The sequence below is a fragment of the Kogia breviceps genome, chromosome 7 (assembly GCF_026419965.1).
Source record: "Kogia breviceps isolate mKogBre1 chromosome 7, mKogBre1 haplotype 1, whole genome shotgun sequence".
In the NCBI taxonomy this organism is placed as follows: Eukaryota; Metazoa; Chordata; class Mammalia; order Artiodactyla; family Physeteridae; genus Kogia; species Kogia breviceps.
This window is the reverse complement of record NC_081316.1, coordinates 77,558,727-77,572,950: the sequence shown is the minus strand read 5'-3', so window position 1 is coordinate 77,572,950 and position 14,224 is coordinate 77,558,727. Positions and strand designations below refer to the sequence as shown.

Genomic DNA, 14,224 nt, shown 5'->3' with positions numbered 1-14,224 from the left:
TGCAGGCCAAGCGGCCAGAGAGGCGGAGACCGTGCCAGCCCAGCCTGGGTGCCGGCCCCTCCACATGCTCTGGGACCCTCTCACCGGCCAGTCACTCTGGGAAGCCCTGCACGGCCCTCGGGAAGATGAGGGCCAGCATGGAGGCAGCCAGGAGGGCTCATCAGGAACCTGAAGGTCAGCGGGAAAGATGGCCCCAGAGCAGGGGGTTTGCACAACCAGTGCTTCTAAGAGCGGCAGAGTCCGTGGACCACCCACCCCCCCCCGCCGCCAAGAGCCCCGTAGGCGGGCCCAAGTCTGAGGGCCTCCACTGACCTTGACTGGGCCCTCGGCTTAGATGACTGGGCTCCATGCCGCGTGGTCTCTCATCCTCCAGGAGGCTGATCTGGGCTCGTTCTGATGGGAAAGCAGGGGAGCAAGAGTGTGAATGGAAGCACACAAGGCCTCTGGAAGCTTCAGCTCAGAAATGACGAGTCACTTCCAGCCACATTCGACTGGCTGAAGCACGTCACAGGCCAGCCCGGGCTCAGGGGCGGGGAGATAGACAGTAAAGCCGCGCTGTGAGGGTGCGGCTGCACATGGAGAGCCCAGCCACACATGGATGCTGAGAAAGCTCCCCAGGTGATGTTGGTAAGACATCCCTACTGTCACCCTACTGGGAACCCCGGGGAGAAAGGCACAGGGATGGAGGGGGGCGCAGCTCCTGGCAGAGGAGGGCAGTGACAGTGTGAGGGCCGGGCTTAGGCCAGGCATGGCTGGGAAGAATATGAGGGAAGAAAGGTGGGGGACGGGCAGGGGGTGGGCTTGCCACAGGGAGCCTAGGATGGTCTCAGGTCCGATGGCTCAAAGCATCACCAGGTCATACTGGCTCCACTGCCACTGGGATAGACCCCCTTCGCAGGTGGCTCATCCCAGCGGCAGAGGCCCAGGAAGCAGGAAGTGGGGCCTGGAGCCCATGGAAAAGCACAATTGTCCTGAGCTGGAAGAGCCCAAGCTGCTTCCCTCCAAGGTACACCCCGGGACTCCTACCTTCCAGCAGTGGTTGTCAAGAGGGGCTGTGGGGCTTCCCTGGTGGCGCAGTGGTTGAGAGTCCGCCTGCCGATGCAGGGGACGTGGGTTCGTGCCCCGGTCCGGGAAGATCCCACATGCCGCGGAGCGGCTGGGCCCGTAAGCCATGGCCGCTGAGCCTGCGCGTCCGGAGTCTGTGCTCCACAACGGGAGAGGCCACAGCAGTGAGAGGCCCACGTACCGCAAAAAAAAAAAAAAAAAAAAAAAAAAAAAAAAAAGAGGGGCTGTGACTGCAGCCTCGGGAGCTCAGGGTCCTCCTCTTGCCACCAGTCCAAGCATTCAGGCCCTTTCCTGGCTCTTAGCCACGAATCACATGCATTTCCGTCCTCTCTGTCTTCCTTCATCCCGGGCTTCTTTACCAATGCGAAGCGACAGTAAGCCTCCGAGGTTGCTAATGCTAACACTTATACGTGCCTCCTCTCTCTCACCTGAGATCCCAGCTGCCTCACATTTCAGTTACATGGCCTGTGGGAGGGATTCCAGAGCCCTCTCCAAGTTCCCGTGCCTCTCTCTGCCTCTGGGCTCCCACCACACCTCTCACTCTGCTCTTGGATCTACCTGAGCCCACCGCAGGGGCACTCAGAGCACAGAGCCCAGCCAGTCTGGCTCCATCCCCACCCCTTGCACTCAGGCACTTTGTAAGTCGGGAGGAGGGGGAGATCAATAGAGGCAGGGGATTGAATTAGTCTGCTTGGGCTACCATAATGAAATAACACAGACCTTGTAACCCAAACAACAGAAATTTATTTTCTTGCAGTTCTGGAGGCTGGGAAGTCCAAGATCAAGGCCCAGCAGGGCTGGTTTCCAGTGAGGGCCCTCCTCCTGGCTTGCAGACTGTGGCCTCATACAGCAGGGAGAGAGAGGGAGTTCTCCTATGTCTCCTCTTTTTTTTTTTTTTTTTTTTTTTTGTGGTACGGCCTCTCCTGTTGCGGAGCACAGGCTCCGGACGCACAGGCTCAGCGGCCATGGCTCACGGGCCCAGCCGCTCCGCGGCACGTGGGATCTTCCCGGACCGGGGCACGAACCCGTGTCCCCTGCATCGGCAGGCGGATTCTCAACCACTGCACCACCAGGGAAGCCCCTTACGTCTCCTCTTATAAGGACCTTCATCCCATTGGATCAGGGCCCCACCTGTATGACCTCATTTAACCTAATTACCGCCCTCCAGACCCTACCACCAAATACAGTCGCATTAGGGATTGGGGCTTCAATTATATGAATTGGGAGAGGGGATACAATTCAGTCCATAACAGGGATGTTGACGCAGAGAGGTCACGTTACAAATGGAGGGTTTCGACCATCTCGTGCTCCTCTCACTTCCTCTCCCAGAGCGATGGGCGCGCCTGCCTGACCCCGTATCACCAACACTTGCCCCTGATTCAGGCCTGTCGCTCTCTCGTCTTCCTAGTCAAGGACCCACCAAGCAGTGTTTTCCTAACAAGTGGAGGACTTTCAGTGAATAACATCTTCCCCATCACGTAGCCTAAATGAAATGTCTTAGTGTGTTTCCAGAGTCTATGGAAGATCCTGATGCCCAGCCCCCCTGAGAGTCCGCAGCACCTGAATGCACTTGCAGTGTCAGAGCTTTCCTGAGTGGTTGTGGTTTTAATTAGCTACAGACTACTATTAATTTAGCTTCGTCATTATCCATTCAGTTGCTTGTTGGTTAACCCTGCAATGTGTAGGGATACATAGTTGCAAAAACAGGGTTTCCGGCATAAAACTTCCCACTGCCGAGGGCTGGAGGTGGGCATTCACGTTGGTGCAAACATGGAACATTTCTGTCCTGTTCCTACCTTGGAGGTACATGTTACTCACCACCCCTCCCCACAATGCTGTACAGAAAGAAACTCATTACTGGTAATGAACCCCTAGACTCTGTATTAGTTGAATGACTAGCAATGCACCATCAAGGTAAGAATAATAGAACTACTGCATGATTTTCAAGTTCACAGAGAATTGTTTTATAATCTAAGCTTATATTCATTAATAGTAAATATGCAGTTCATACATGCTGCCAGCAGCCAGTTGTCTGCAACTTACTTACTTGAGAATTCTCTTTGCCTAGAAAATGGAAGCAGGTGGGTGAGCTCTGGGGGGAACTTCAGCTTGGAGAACACAGTCCACTGCCTGGGCACTCGGGCCACTGATATTTCCAGACTTCCATCAGGACACGTGCACCCCCTTGCTTCCTTCCCGAACCAGCCACCCATAAAAGTGTCCAGAGAGGCCCCAGGGGAATGTGTGGGGTCAGTGCTGTGGTTCCAACCTAGGCATCACTGAGTGATCCCCAGCTGGGGCAGGGCTCCTGGGAACGGGAGTCTTGGTTGAGTCTCGGGCACCTGGGTCCTGGGCAGGAACGGCAGTGAACGTGAGTCATCTGTGTCTACGCCTGTCATGTGAGCAGCTCAAACCTGTTCCCTGAGGCAGTGAGGGTCAGAGATTGCGCACGAGTGTGTGTGTTTGTGGGGTGTTATGTAAAACCTTTAGCCCGAGCCAGGAGAAGGCAGGAAGCTGAGGTACAGTTGGGTACCCCTTCCTCTCACCTGGGTGCTTACGCCATCAGCTGGGACCTCTGCAAGTGGACGAGGTCTGTCCTAACGCCTTGTCTGGCAGCCTTTGCTTTTCATCTCTTTTAAATAAGCCACATCACGTCTTCTGGCTGCCACACACTGGCTCCTACAGTCCTTGAAGTTCCCAACGCTCTGCCCGGGTAGGAAAGGCCCCTCCGCGGCAGAAGCTGAAGCTGTTCTCCCAGCGTCTGTTCTCTCCTCCTCGGTGTCCCATATCCCTCGGAAGGTGGTCCATTCATCAGAACCAGTGACCTGACTGTGCCCTTTCGCACCCTGTAAAATCCTCCATTTTCCTTTAAACATGTCAAAGCCAAAGCAAAACCTGGAAGGTAGAAATGGTGTCCTCGTTCACCTAGAATGACCAGTCAGTACCCCACAGCCCTGGATTGATGCAGCTGTCCTGCCGCCAAGGTGGGAGCACTGCAGACCCCTCAATCTTCACAAATCCTCTCTAAAAAACATTCAATCTCATTTTAAATCTCTTAACCCGCAAAAGGCAGTGATGGGGACCCGAGCATGATTGATAAAGGGTATTCCAAGAAACCCAGGTCAGCTGAGAGTCTCCTGAGGGCCCCGCCCCCTGAGGGTTCGGCTCCTGCTGCAGCCTCGTAGGGAAGGAGGAGGGAAGCTGCTGGCTGAGGAGATGCTGGAGTCTCTGCCTGCTCTGCCTGCCCTGGATCTGGAAGGTTCGTCCCATGGGAGACATCCTGACTATAGAGTCCTGAGAGACCAGCCAGCTCCCAGCTCCCACTTCAAACTGGGACACCTGCCTGGCTTCTAATCCAGTGGCCGCCGAGCAGCCAGAGCAGCCCTTTCACTGGAGCCTTGCTGTACAGAGAGGGGTTGGACCACATCCTACCCTTTTCACCCCAAAGATGCCTTTTATTACTTCTTTTATGGACTCTGTGTTTTGAAAGATTTTGTCACCCAAAAACTTCAGGTATGAGTGCGGCCAGAGCTGTTCATCACAGACAGAGATGATCTCTCCATGACGTTCCTTGACATTTGAAAATAGCCTGCATATCCCATTACCTGCTTTGGGGCCCAGATAGGAAGCGGAGCTGTTGTGTGTCAGGATTACCTGGGGCGCCCCGAGGCCTGGGAGCGGGGCCGGTGAAGGCCTGAGAGGTCTCTGAGGGCCCTCCCACCGCGTCCCTCTGTGCACAGTGACCCTCTTCCCACAAACTCCACCCCCTCCCCGCCTAGCAGCTCACATCCCACATCCCAGGCACCTCAGCCTTCATCACCACCCACATCCACCACCACACAAGGCTGAGTCCGCAGCAGGGGCTACATGAGGAGGTGCCTGGGCTGCTCGGTCCCACCATGTCTCGGTGGGACACCTGCGATTTGGGCCTGGCTCTCATCACTTTGGACACATAGCATCTTGCTGGGCAGCTGCTGCCACAGCCCCTGGCTCCCCAGGAGCTGCAGAGAAGCTGGGGAAGCAGAAGCCCTGGAGAGAAAAGTGAGGGGCAAGGGCCTCAGAAGTTATGCCCTGGTTTCGAGGGTCACGTCTGAGCCTCTGCTTCAGGCAAAGAGCAGCACGTGAACAAGAACACACGTGAGGGGCTTCCCTGGTGGCGCAGTGGTTGAGAGTCCGCCTGCCGATGCAGGGGACACGGGTTCGTGCCCCGGTCCGGGAGGATCCCACATGCCGCGGAGCGGCTGGGCCCGTGAGCCATGGCCACTGAGCCTGCGCGTCTGGAGCCTGTGCTCCGCAACGGGAGAGGCCACAACAGTGAGAGGCCCGCGTACCGCAAAAAAAATAAATAAATAACTTTTAAAAAGAACACACGTGAGCAGTCCCAGGAATTCTCACGGAGGTCTGGGGAGGCAATCCTCGGACAAAGACTCAGATTCCTGCTGGTACCATGGGGGGACGGCTCAGAGCCATTTAATTTAGGCATAGATGTTCCTGTGTCCCTGTGACCAGGGAGGGTTGCAGACATTCGGTTACACAGACACAGAGGACACCTTGTGCTCGTCCTGTTGGGAGGGCCCGGGACAGGTCCCGTCTGAGGCTTGCAAGCCTCTCCTCTAGGCCACGTTCCCCTCTCTCCATCCACCTTGATCCACTCCAGACTTTAAGTCCATCTCAAGCAGCCATCTCCACTTCGAGGTCTGATGGCATCTCAACTTAGCCCTCTTCGGTCCACCGCCACCCCTGACTTGGTCTTCCTCAGTGAGTGAAACCACCATCAGTCTGGTTACTGAAGCCAGAAGTCATTCTTTTTTTTTTTTTTTTTTTTTTTTTTTTGTGGTATGCGGGCCTCTCACTGCTGTGGCCTCTCCCGTTGCGGAGCACAGGCTCCGGACGCGCAGGCTCAGCAGCCATGGCTCACGGGCTTAGTTGCTCCGCGGCATGTGGGATCTTCCCGGACCAGGGCACGAACCCGTGACCCCTGCATCGGCAGGCGGATTCTCAACCACTGCGCCACCAGGGAAGCCCCAGAAGTCATTCTTGACCACCTGCCCCCTTTTCTTCACACTTCACATCTACTCATCATTTGATCCCATCAATTCTATCTCCAAAACATATTTCATATCCACCTACTTCTCTCCATCTTCTCTGCCACCATCTTACTCAATGTCCTCTAACCAATCTCCCACCTCTTGCTCCACTTGAGTCATTTGTTACAGAGAAGGCACAGAGATCCTTTAATCAGATGCCATTCCCCAGCTGAAAACTTGGTGATGGTTTTCTGCTGTGTTGAGAATAAACAGGTTCCCTCCCATGGCCCCTGAAGTCATGCAGCACCTGACCCCTGCCTCTCCCTCACCCCTGTTGTTCTGGCCTTTGGACCAAGTCCTAGAACCCAACAAGCTCTTTCCCCTTTCCTTCTGTCTAAAGCATTCTTCCCTCTAGCCTTCAAATATTCTCAGAATTGCTCTCAGATAAGGTTTCTATTCTGTTATTCTCTATCGCATTACTCTTTCCTTTATTGCTCTAATCACAATACATATCTATTCTACTATTTGTATAGGTCTCAATCATCTTTCCCTCCCTCCTCCAAGACTGCAAGCTCCTTAAGGGCAATGACCTTGACAGTCTTTTACATCATTTTCTGTCCAGTGCCCAGCCCATGGTAGAAGGTCAATAGGTACCTCTTGGATGAAGGACTGAGCCTCTCAATCCAATTCTACTGAGTTCTTTGTGCAACTCCTGGTCCTTTGTGCTGGTGCTGCAGAGTGTGGTGCTGGTCACCCTGGAGGAAAAAGGAGACGTGGGCAGTGGTCAGACTGCTCTTCCCCTCCAGGCAAGCAGAGTGTACCGAGGGCAAGACATCCCTGCTGAGATTGAATACGGGGGTGGGGGACCCAACAACGGTTCGTGGTCAGGGACTGTATTAAAAAAAGAGTCAGCTGAAAGTTGCTATAAAATTCAAGTGGCTGAACGACTAAGTTCTCTACTGATGGGGGGAAGGATGTCAAGCTACAACCAGGTAACTGCTTCTGGAGGGAAAACAACTCTTGTAAAAAATTACCCATTTCAATGGGCTTTGGGATCTTTTCCATTAGAAGCCCTTTCTATCAAAGTTCCAAAACAGCAATGAGGATGCTGCGTAAGAACCCCCTCTCTCCTCCGGGGACCAGCCGCAGGCAGCAGACTCAGAGTTGGGCAGCGGCTGGCAGGTGGCACCACCCTTAGCTGCTGGGCTTCATTCCAGAGCAGATGTTTGCCTCATCCTGTACCACAGAAGGGGTCCGAGCCTTCAGAAACAGTCTGTGCTCCCTGAAGCAGGGAGCTGTCCGTATGACGAGGAAAATCGTCACTCCACCTCGCATTATCTTAAAGTGGTAAGTGATGGCAAATGCTAGAGATACTGGAGAAGGGCGAGGTGGAGAAATGGTCCAGCAGCTGACTTCTGAACTCCATATTTTCAGCTGCACAGCTACACACACTACCTGATGAAGAAATATGGGAAATCAAAACATTTATAGTGATTCTTAACCCCCACTGCCCTGCGATGGGAATTACAGCACTTGGCTCCTGGTAAGCATCAATCTATCGTGTTTGCACAGAAAGGGCAGCTTGCATGAATTCCTGAGGAGGCAGTGGAGCCTCTTTTCTTTCTTCTGTCAAAAACATATTCAAAGGCTTCTAAAGACTGTTCCTGACAATGACCTGTTAGAGCATTTAGAACTTATTTTTATTATGCAAAGTCCTGCAGAATGCAGCTCTCCCTGGGTGTGGTTGGGTCTTACTCAAATTTATTAACCTGCAAAATAATCCTACTCTGTTTGGGCCTCAAGGCCCAAACTTCATAAAATTAACTAGACTTTTGCTGGAAGACAGAGTGTTCATGAACCACTTGGCCTTCTGGAACTCTGAGATTGAACTTTACAGCAGTCTCAGGCCTGAACTACAAATGCCTGGGGACACACTTGAGCCTGCTGCCTATGTTCAAATCTTGGTTCTGCTACTTCTTAGCTGTGTGACCTTGGACAAATTTCTCAACCTCTCTGTGCCTTAATTTATTCCTCTTTAGAGATAAAAGAACCAACTTCAGGCTGTTAAAAGGATTAGAAGAATACATGTAAAGGGCTCAGGATGGTGTCTGGCATGTGGCAAGCGCTCTGTAGATGTTGCTACTATTATTACATTATGACCCTGAAGAGGGGCTTTAGTTAAGAGACAGTGATTGCTTCCACTAATACAGATCAAAGTCCAGCTAACAAGGGGACTCTGACCTCTAGTAAACTCAGTGTGAACCAGTGCCTGGACCAGGAAATACTGGCTGCCACCTCCACACAAGAGCTTCCTCCTCAGGGGCCAGGGAGGGTGTCAGCTTTGCATCTTCCACCTGCCTTGCCCCTGGTCAGACTGGAAATGCTGACTCCTGGGATGGTACAGTTGCCCCGGGGATGGAGACAGCTTTCTGTGCTGATGAGAAGAGTCTCTCCTAAACAACAGGGTGATGTCAGGATCTTGTCTGCAGACCCCGCCGTGAGTGGGAGGGTCAAAGCTGTCTCAGTCCCCCAAGGGCGGGGAGATTTATGTAACCTCTGTATCAATGCCAAGGATATGTCTGGTCTGGAGATGCTGCAGGGTCCACTTAGGAGAAGTTCATACTGGGGGGAGGGGTCCGCACTGCATCTGTGGGTCTGCCCTCTGTGCCAGGCCAGGAACCACTGCATGTTTTGCGGAGAAGGTCCTCTGAGGTCTTCACCCTGAGTGCACTGGGTCTCTCAAAGATGCCTGGGGTGACACCAGGCAACCAAGAGGGGAAGGCTCTAAGAGAGCCAGTGGTGACACTGCCATGGCCCTACTAATCTTCCCAGTGTTCCACTGTCCCTTGTGTGTTGCTGCTTGAGGTGAGGCCACTGGGGCAATGGTGGCAATCCCCATGGCTCCGGCTGAGGGCTGCTCCGGATAATTTAGGGAACAGAGAGAGAACAGAGAGAGCTGATTATACCAGCAACTGAGGAAGGCAGCCACAAAAAAGCAAGACAGACACTGCATATGGTCTTCCTTTGAAGAACAAAAGCAAAGAAAATTGGCTCACCAATGAGAATGAAGTGATAACCACGTACTGAGCAGAAATCACAAGCCTGAGGCTGCTCACTCAGGCAAGTACAGGATCCTGAAGAGTAAAACTGAACTATGTGAGACCTCTGAATAGCGAACATTTTTACTTTAAAATGCTTTGTAAAGTGATGTTAGCACTTGTAGAGAAGACACAAATGCACAGCCCAGGGAGACGTCTTGTCTTCAGGCTGCCTGTGCTTGCCCTGGAAGCCTCTGCCGAGCCCTGAGTCCACAGCCAGGAGACGGCGAGGGTAGCTCCCACCCCAGCCTGTAGGTCCTCTTGGCTGTTACAAGTCAAGTGTTGCTTTCTTTTAGGCTCCCAGAGGCCATGGTTGGAATTTAAGACCTAAATTTCAGCCTTCTGGGTCCACAGAATCTCAGATCCAGCTGGGCAATGCTAGATTTATCTCACTGGGTCTAGGTTCCAACCTCAGGAATATCTCCCCGGCCATCCCCTCGCTCAAGTCCCAGTGACCACCCAAGGGCATCAGTTTGTTTCAGGAAGAACCCATTTACGCTCTCTGCTCTTCACTTTTCTGTCATTTGGTAGGAGATTGGCAACCATAGACAAAGCTGCCCCAGGTCAAAACAATGCAGAACTGACAAGGGTCTGGATCACCTTGGGTGTCAGGAGGAGACAGATGGTACTCACTCAAATGGGGTAGTTGAGAATCTAACAAAGAGGCTACTTGTAAAGGTAGGAGAGAGTTTAAGGAAACCCATGAAGGAAGACACAGTCCCCAGGGCAGATACCCTTGGTCTTAGCCTGAAGGGGCGGGGAACACAGCTGTGAGGGAGCACTGCCGGCAGGAGCTGAGGTCTATAGAAAGAGAATGCAGTGACTTCCCAGTGGCCCAGCACTGGGGGAATCAAGGCCTAGACCTCTCCCCTCCCTGAGTGCCTGTTGGTGTCCCCCACTGACAGAATCCCAGCGAACCCAGAGGCTAAGGGAGCCTGTTAATTCACTACTGAAAGATCACTTCTCTGAGTGGAGAGGGCAGAGCAGGGTGGAGTGGTTCTGGAGGGGCAGATGGAAAATATCCAGCCCAGGGTCACTTCCCAGAGGCCACAGCTTCTTGGTCTCCAGCCAAGTGCAGCCATTATGGAACACAACTTCCCTGGCCAATTTCAAAGCTCTGCTTACTGCTGGGAATGCATGTTTGAACAAAGCCTTTATTCTCTATTCCAACAGCAGGGCTGGAATTTAAAAAGCTTCATTTTCAAGACTGGCTGCTTTCAATCTTTCTAACCTGGAACTTACATTTTGGAGTCAAATAGAATTATTTAAACAAAGCATTTCAGTGATAAGCACAAAGTGTTTTGAATTTTTTCTCCTTTCCCCTCCCTACGCCGCATAACATTCCTACTCAAAATGTCAGGACTATTCTGTGGCCACCTCTTACAACCGGCCTCTCTCAGCTTCCATTTCCCCAGGTCTTTGTTTCTTCAGCCTGTGTCCTCACCTAGGTGTGCTGTTGTCCAGGCCACGAGAGGCCAGTCCTAATGCAGACTGGCCTAGGACAGGGACCTCTCTAATTACCCCAGGAGAACTTTCGTCCTCTGACTCCTGCTTCCGGGTTTGGCAGAAACCATATGTTGTTATCCAACCAGTCTTCCTTATTAATTATACTTTGTTCTCTTTTTGCTCCCCTGACCCCAACCCATTTTCCTGTCTTCTGTGATTTAAGTCCGTCTCTGACATCCTCTTGTTCTCCTCAGCTGAACTCCTGCCCCAGCTCCCGGCTGGCATGTATCTTTTATCATATTCCTACTGCCTTGACCTGTCTGTTACTCAAGTCAGAGTGTTGATTGGCATTTGCATTCCTTGGAAATAACACCTGCTCTGCACTGTCCTGAGCAGACCGTGTCCCTGTGGGTCATAACGAAGCCCAGCCCTCCATGCCGTGGTGCACAGGAGGTGTCAGAATGATTATCAGTGCCTTGGAGTGGGTCTATCAGTCACTGAAAACACATCTGAAACAGAAGAGTAACTATTTTCACAGCCATGAAAGTAAATGGAGAAAGCAAGGCCACAGATCCCCAGATAGTAAAGAAGTACACAGTTGGAAAACAAAGCTCAGATACGGCCTGGCCCAAGTGTGTTCCATACAAATAAATAACAAATAGAAATAATATGAAAATTCTCTTTAGAAAGAGTGAGCTAAGTCCCGGTCAAAATGATTCTATGTAAATCAAGTGAAGGTCTGGACAGAGGACAGCTAATAGAATGCATTTTCTGGTAGATGGACAGTTGGCCTGGCCTGGTGCTGGGGTGGGAAAAGGTACAGATGTACTAAAAGGTTATAAAATGACTTCACCTTTCACTTAGTGCTTAGTTCTGGACCTTTGCTCAAGTTTACTGAGCAGAATCACTAATTTAAGACTGAAAAGAACGGTACAGATGAACAGGTTTGCAAGGCAGAAATAGACACAGATGTAGAGAACAAACGTATGGACACCAAGGGGAGAAAGTGGGGGATGTGATGAACTGGGAGATTGGGATTGACATATACACACTAATATGTGTAAAATAGGTAACTAATGAGAACCTGCTGTATAGCACAGGGAACTCCACTTCACTGTACAGTAGAAACTAACATAACATTGTAAAACAACTAGGCCCCAATTAAAAAAAAAAAAAAAGACTGAAGAGAAATGTGGATAGAAATTTGGATACTATTCAATTTAACAAGAGTTCTCCAATACATGATACAGAAGAAGGTATCACCATGAAACTAAGAGCAGTTTTGAACACAGGGACTATCCCATTTTCGGGCCCAGGGGAAGGACAGAATCCAAGCCACTGTCTCGGTTGGCTTTTCTGCTGGGAGACCAGTCACCTCACCTCTGCCTCTGGGAGGACCTCTGGGAAAGGTAAATCTCCACTCAGCTGAGACTGGCTTCTCTGCAGGTGAACAGAATACGCTCCTTAAAGATGGCTCACTAATCCCGGAGAGATGGTTTATGGGCTCCTGGCAGGACTGGAAGTAATAGTCAGGAAGGAGAAAGACCTTGAAGAAGCTTCAACTCCAGTTTTAAAGTAAAGCTGGCAGATTCCCCCAGGGAAGCACATTGAAGGCACTGAGAAAACACTGGCCAAACTACTCAGCCAGGGGCAACATACGTCAGTGTTATCTCTGACCCATTTGGAGGCTCAACGGTGTCTTCCAAATTTATCACTAGAAGCATGTCTACTACCTTCAGCCACTGAGGGGATTTATATGCAACTAGTCCCTGCTCAGCTGGCCAGGTGTGGGGCATTTTGGAGGCCTAAATGACAATCCCACGAGGAGCTGGAATGAAACTAGGTTTCTACTTTATAAAGGCAAAAGCAGATGCAAATTGCTTCCTCCGAGTTTGTCTGTGAGGCCACGGGAAGCACCTCTTCACCCAGTGTGACCTAGAATGACAAAACTATTTGTCCAGCTGCAAAGGAAAAGGAGAGACCTATAATACTACCAGGAATGATGTGCCTTCCCCTGTGTCCAGCCTCATGACCATCCCCAAAGATGTATGCCTACCTTTGCAGCAGCAGGCCAAGCTCAAAATTTGCTTTTTAGGGCTTAAAGGACCTGATTATAGTCACCTCTTGTTCACGTAAAAATTAACGTGCATGGGTAACATCTGGTTTTTTATTGATTCGATCAATACATTGGGAATTTAGCAGCATGTTAATGGCAAACAGCTACAAAATCTATTTTTCTACATTTAAAATAAGCTGTCTTAAACAATCCACAGCAACCTAAAATCACAAGAACACACGTGAATGGCTGAAGCACTTCTGCTGTTAACGCTTATAGACAAGTTTATTAGTAATTTCCTAACAAATCTTCTAGTGCAAAGTGCACATAATCATTTGGAACCTCCATTACCATATCTGGCTCTCAGTTTCCCCTATAAAGAATTGTGCCGAAATGTAAGAATTTGAAGTACAACTGGGCTAGTGTGCCCACAGCCTTGCTTTGAGGGCATCCACTCCTCTGAACAACTCTCGAAAACACCTTGAGTTCATTTCAGCTGCACAAGCCATCAAGCCTGTTGCTGGCCGTCCTTTAACCCCACTTTGGAGTTGACTGCTTCCATTTTAAAACTGGTGCAAACACTTGGGCAGGGCTCAGAGCAGCTGAAACGCTGAAAGCTCGGCATACTATTGTCCTTTTCCCCTCCTAAACCCTCATTGCACTAGAAAGAGCAGCTCTGTTTCTGTACTGTTCAGCGTTGTTAGAGTTTCTTTTTGGTTCTAGGCAGGGCAATGGATTTAGCAGTGCCTTTGGTTGCTGTTCCTTGGCTTGAAGTCGTGGGGGGTTTCTCTATTTCTCCCTTGAGTTCAACTGAAGGGAGTCTGCTAGATATGTAACTTGAGTAACTCATGTCCAAGTCTTCCATGTTTTCCTTCTTACTGGGCACAGAAGTCTTTTCATAAGCAGTGGGCTAGAAATTAAGAAAAAGGCCTGGATTAATTTTGCAGACACAAAGCAATTCACATCAATTCAAAGAAGCAAGGGGCTACAAAGTTGTCTAGGATGTGCAAGTTGGGAGTTCTATTCCGATGTGAGATATAAACTAATCACATTGTGAAACTGTTATTGAATGCCAAAGAGAGCTCTTTTAGCACCTTCAAGAAAACTGAACTGTTTAGTGTCTGGGGTAGAGCAAACTACAGGCACAACTTCAAATCCACTGCCCTGCAAAATCAAAGTAAATATGTGGTACCATTCACACAGGCAAGTCCATCTGGACATAATTGTAATCATTCATCTTTACGGAATTCTAGATGAGCGTTGACATTTGTATGGATTCCCTGACAAGCACATCATGATTTTCTTTCTAACCTGGGTATAAAGTTGCTGCATGTGGCCCACTCCTCACATGCTCACCATTCTCTGCATTGATTCCAGGGACTGGCTTCCAACCCCAGTGACACCACTTGGGCAGGTCTGAAGACCTGTTGCAGTCTTGATGCCTCACTGTTAAATGAGGAAAATGGTATTTGCACATTTACTACATGGGCTTATTATGAGAATGAACTAAGGTGGTGGCCACGAAAGTACTC

The 14,224-nt window shown here is 50.5% G+C and overlaps 1 protein-coding gene across 9 annotated transcripts in view; it reads right to left on the bottom strand.

The window, feature by feature from the left end:
- Positions 1–323: 323 nt before the first annotated feature.
- STK33 (serine/threonine kinase 33) overlaps positions 324–14,224 on the bottom strand; it is a 194,696-nt gene continuing 180,795 nt past the window's right edge. For 7 of the 9 annotated variants that reach the window (XM_067038700.1, XM_067038701.1, XM_067038695.1 and 4 more), the window contains one exon: positions 12,946–13,602. In XM_067038700.1, coding sequence (XP_066894801.1) covers positions 13,393–13,602 — 210 coding nt within the window. In that variant the 3' untranslated portion in view covers positions 12,946–13,392. Of the gene's footprint in view, positions 394–3,923; positions 3,961–6,746; positions 6,848–12,945; positions 13,603–14,224 lie in introns of those variants that run through there. The other 2 variants (XM_067038697.1, XM_067038698.1) reach the window with 2 other exon arrangements.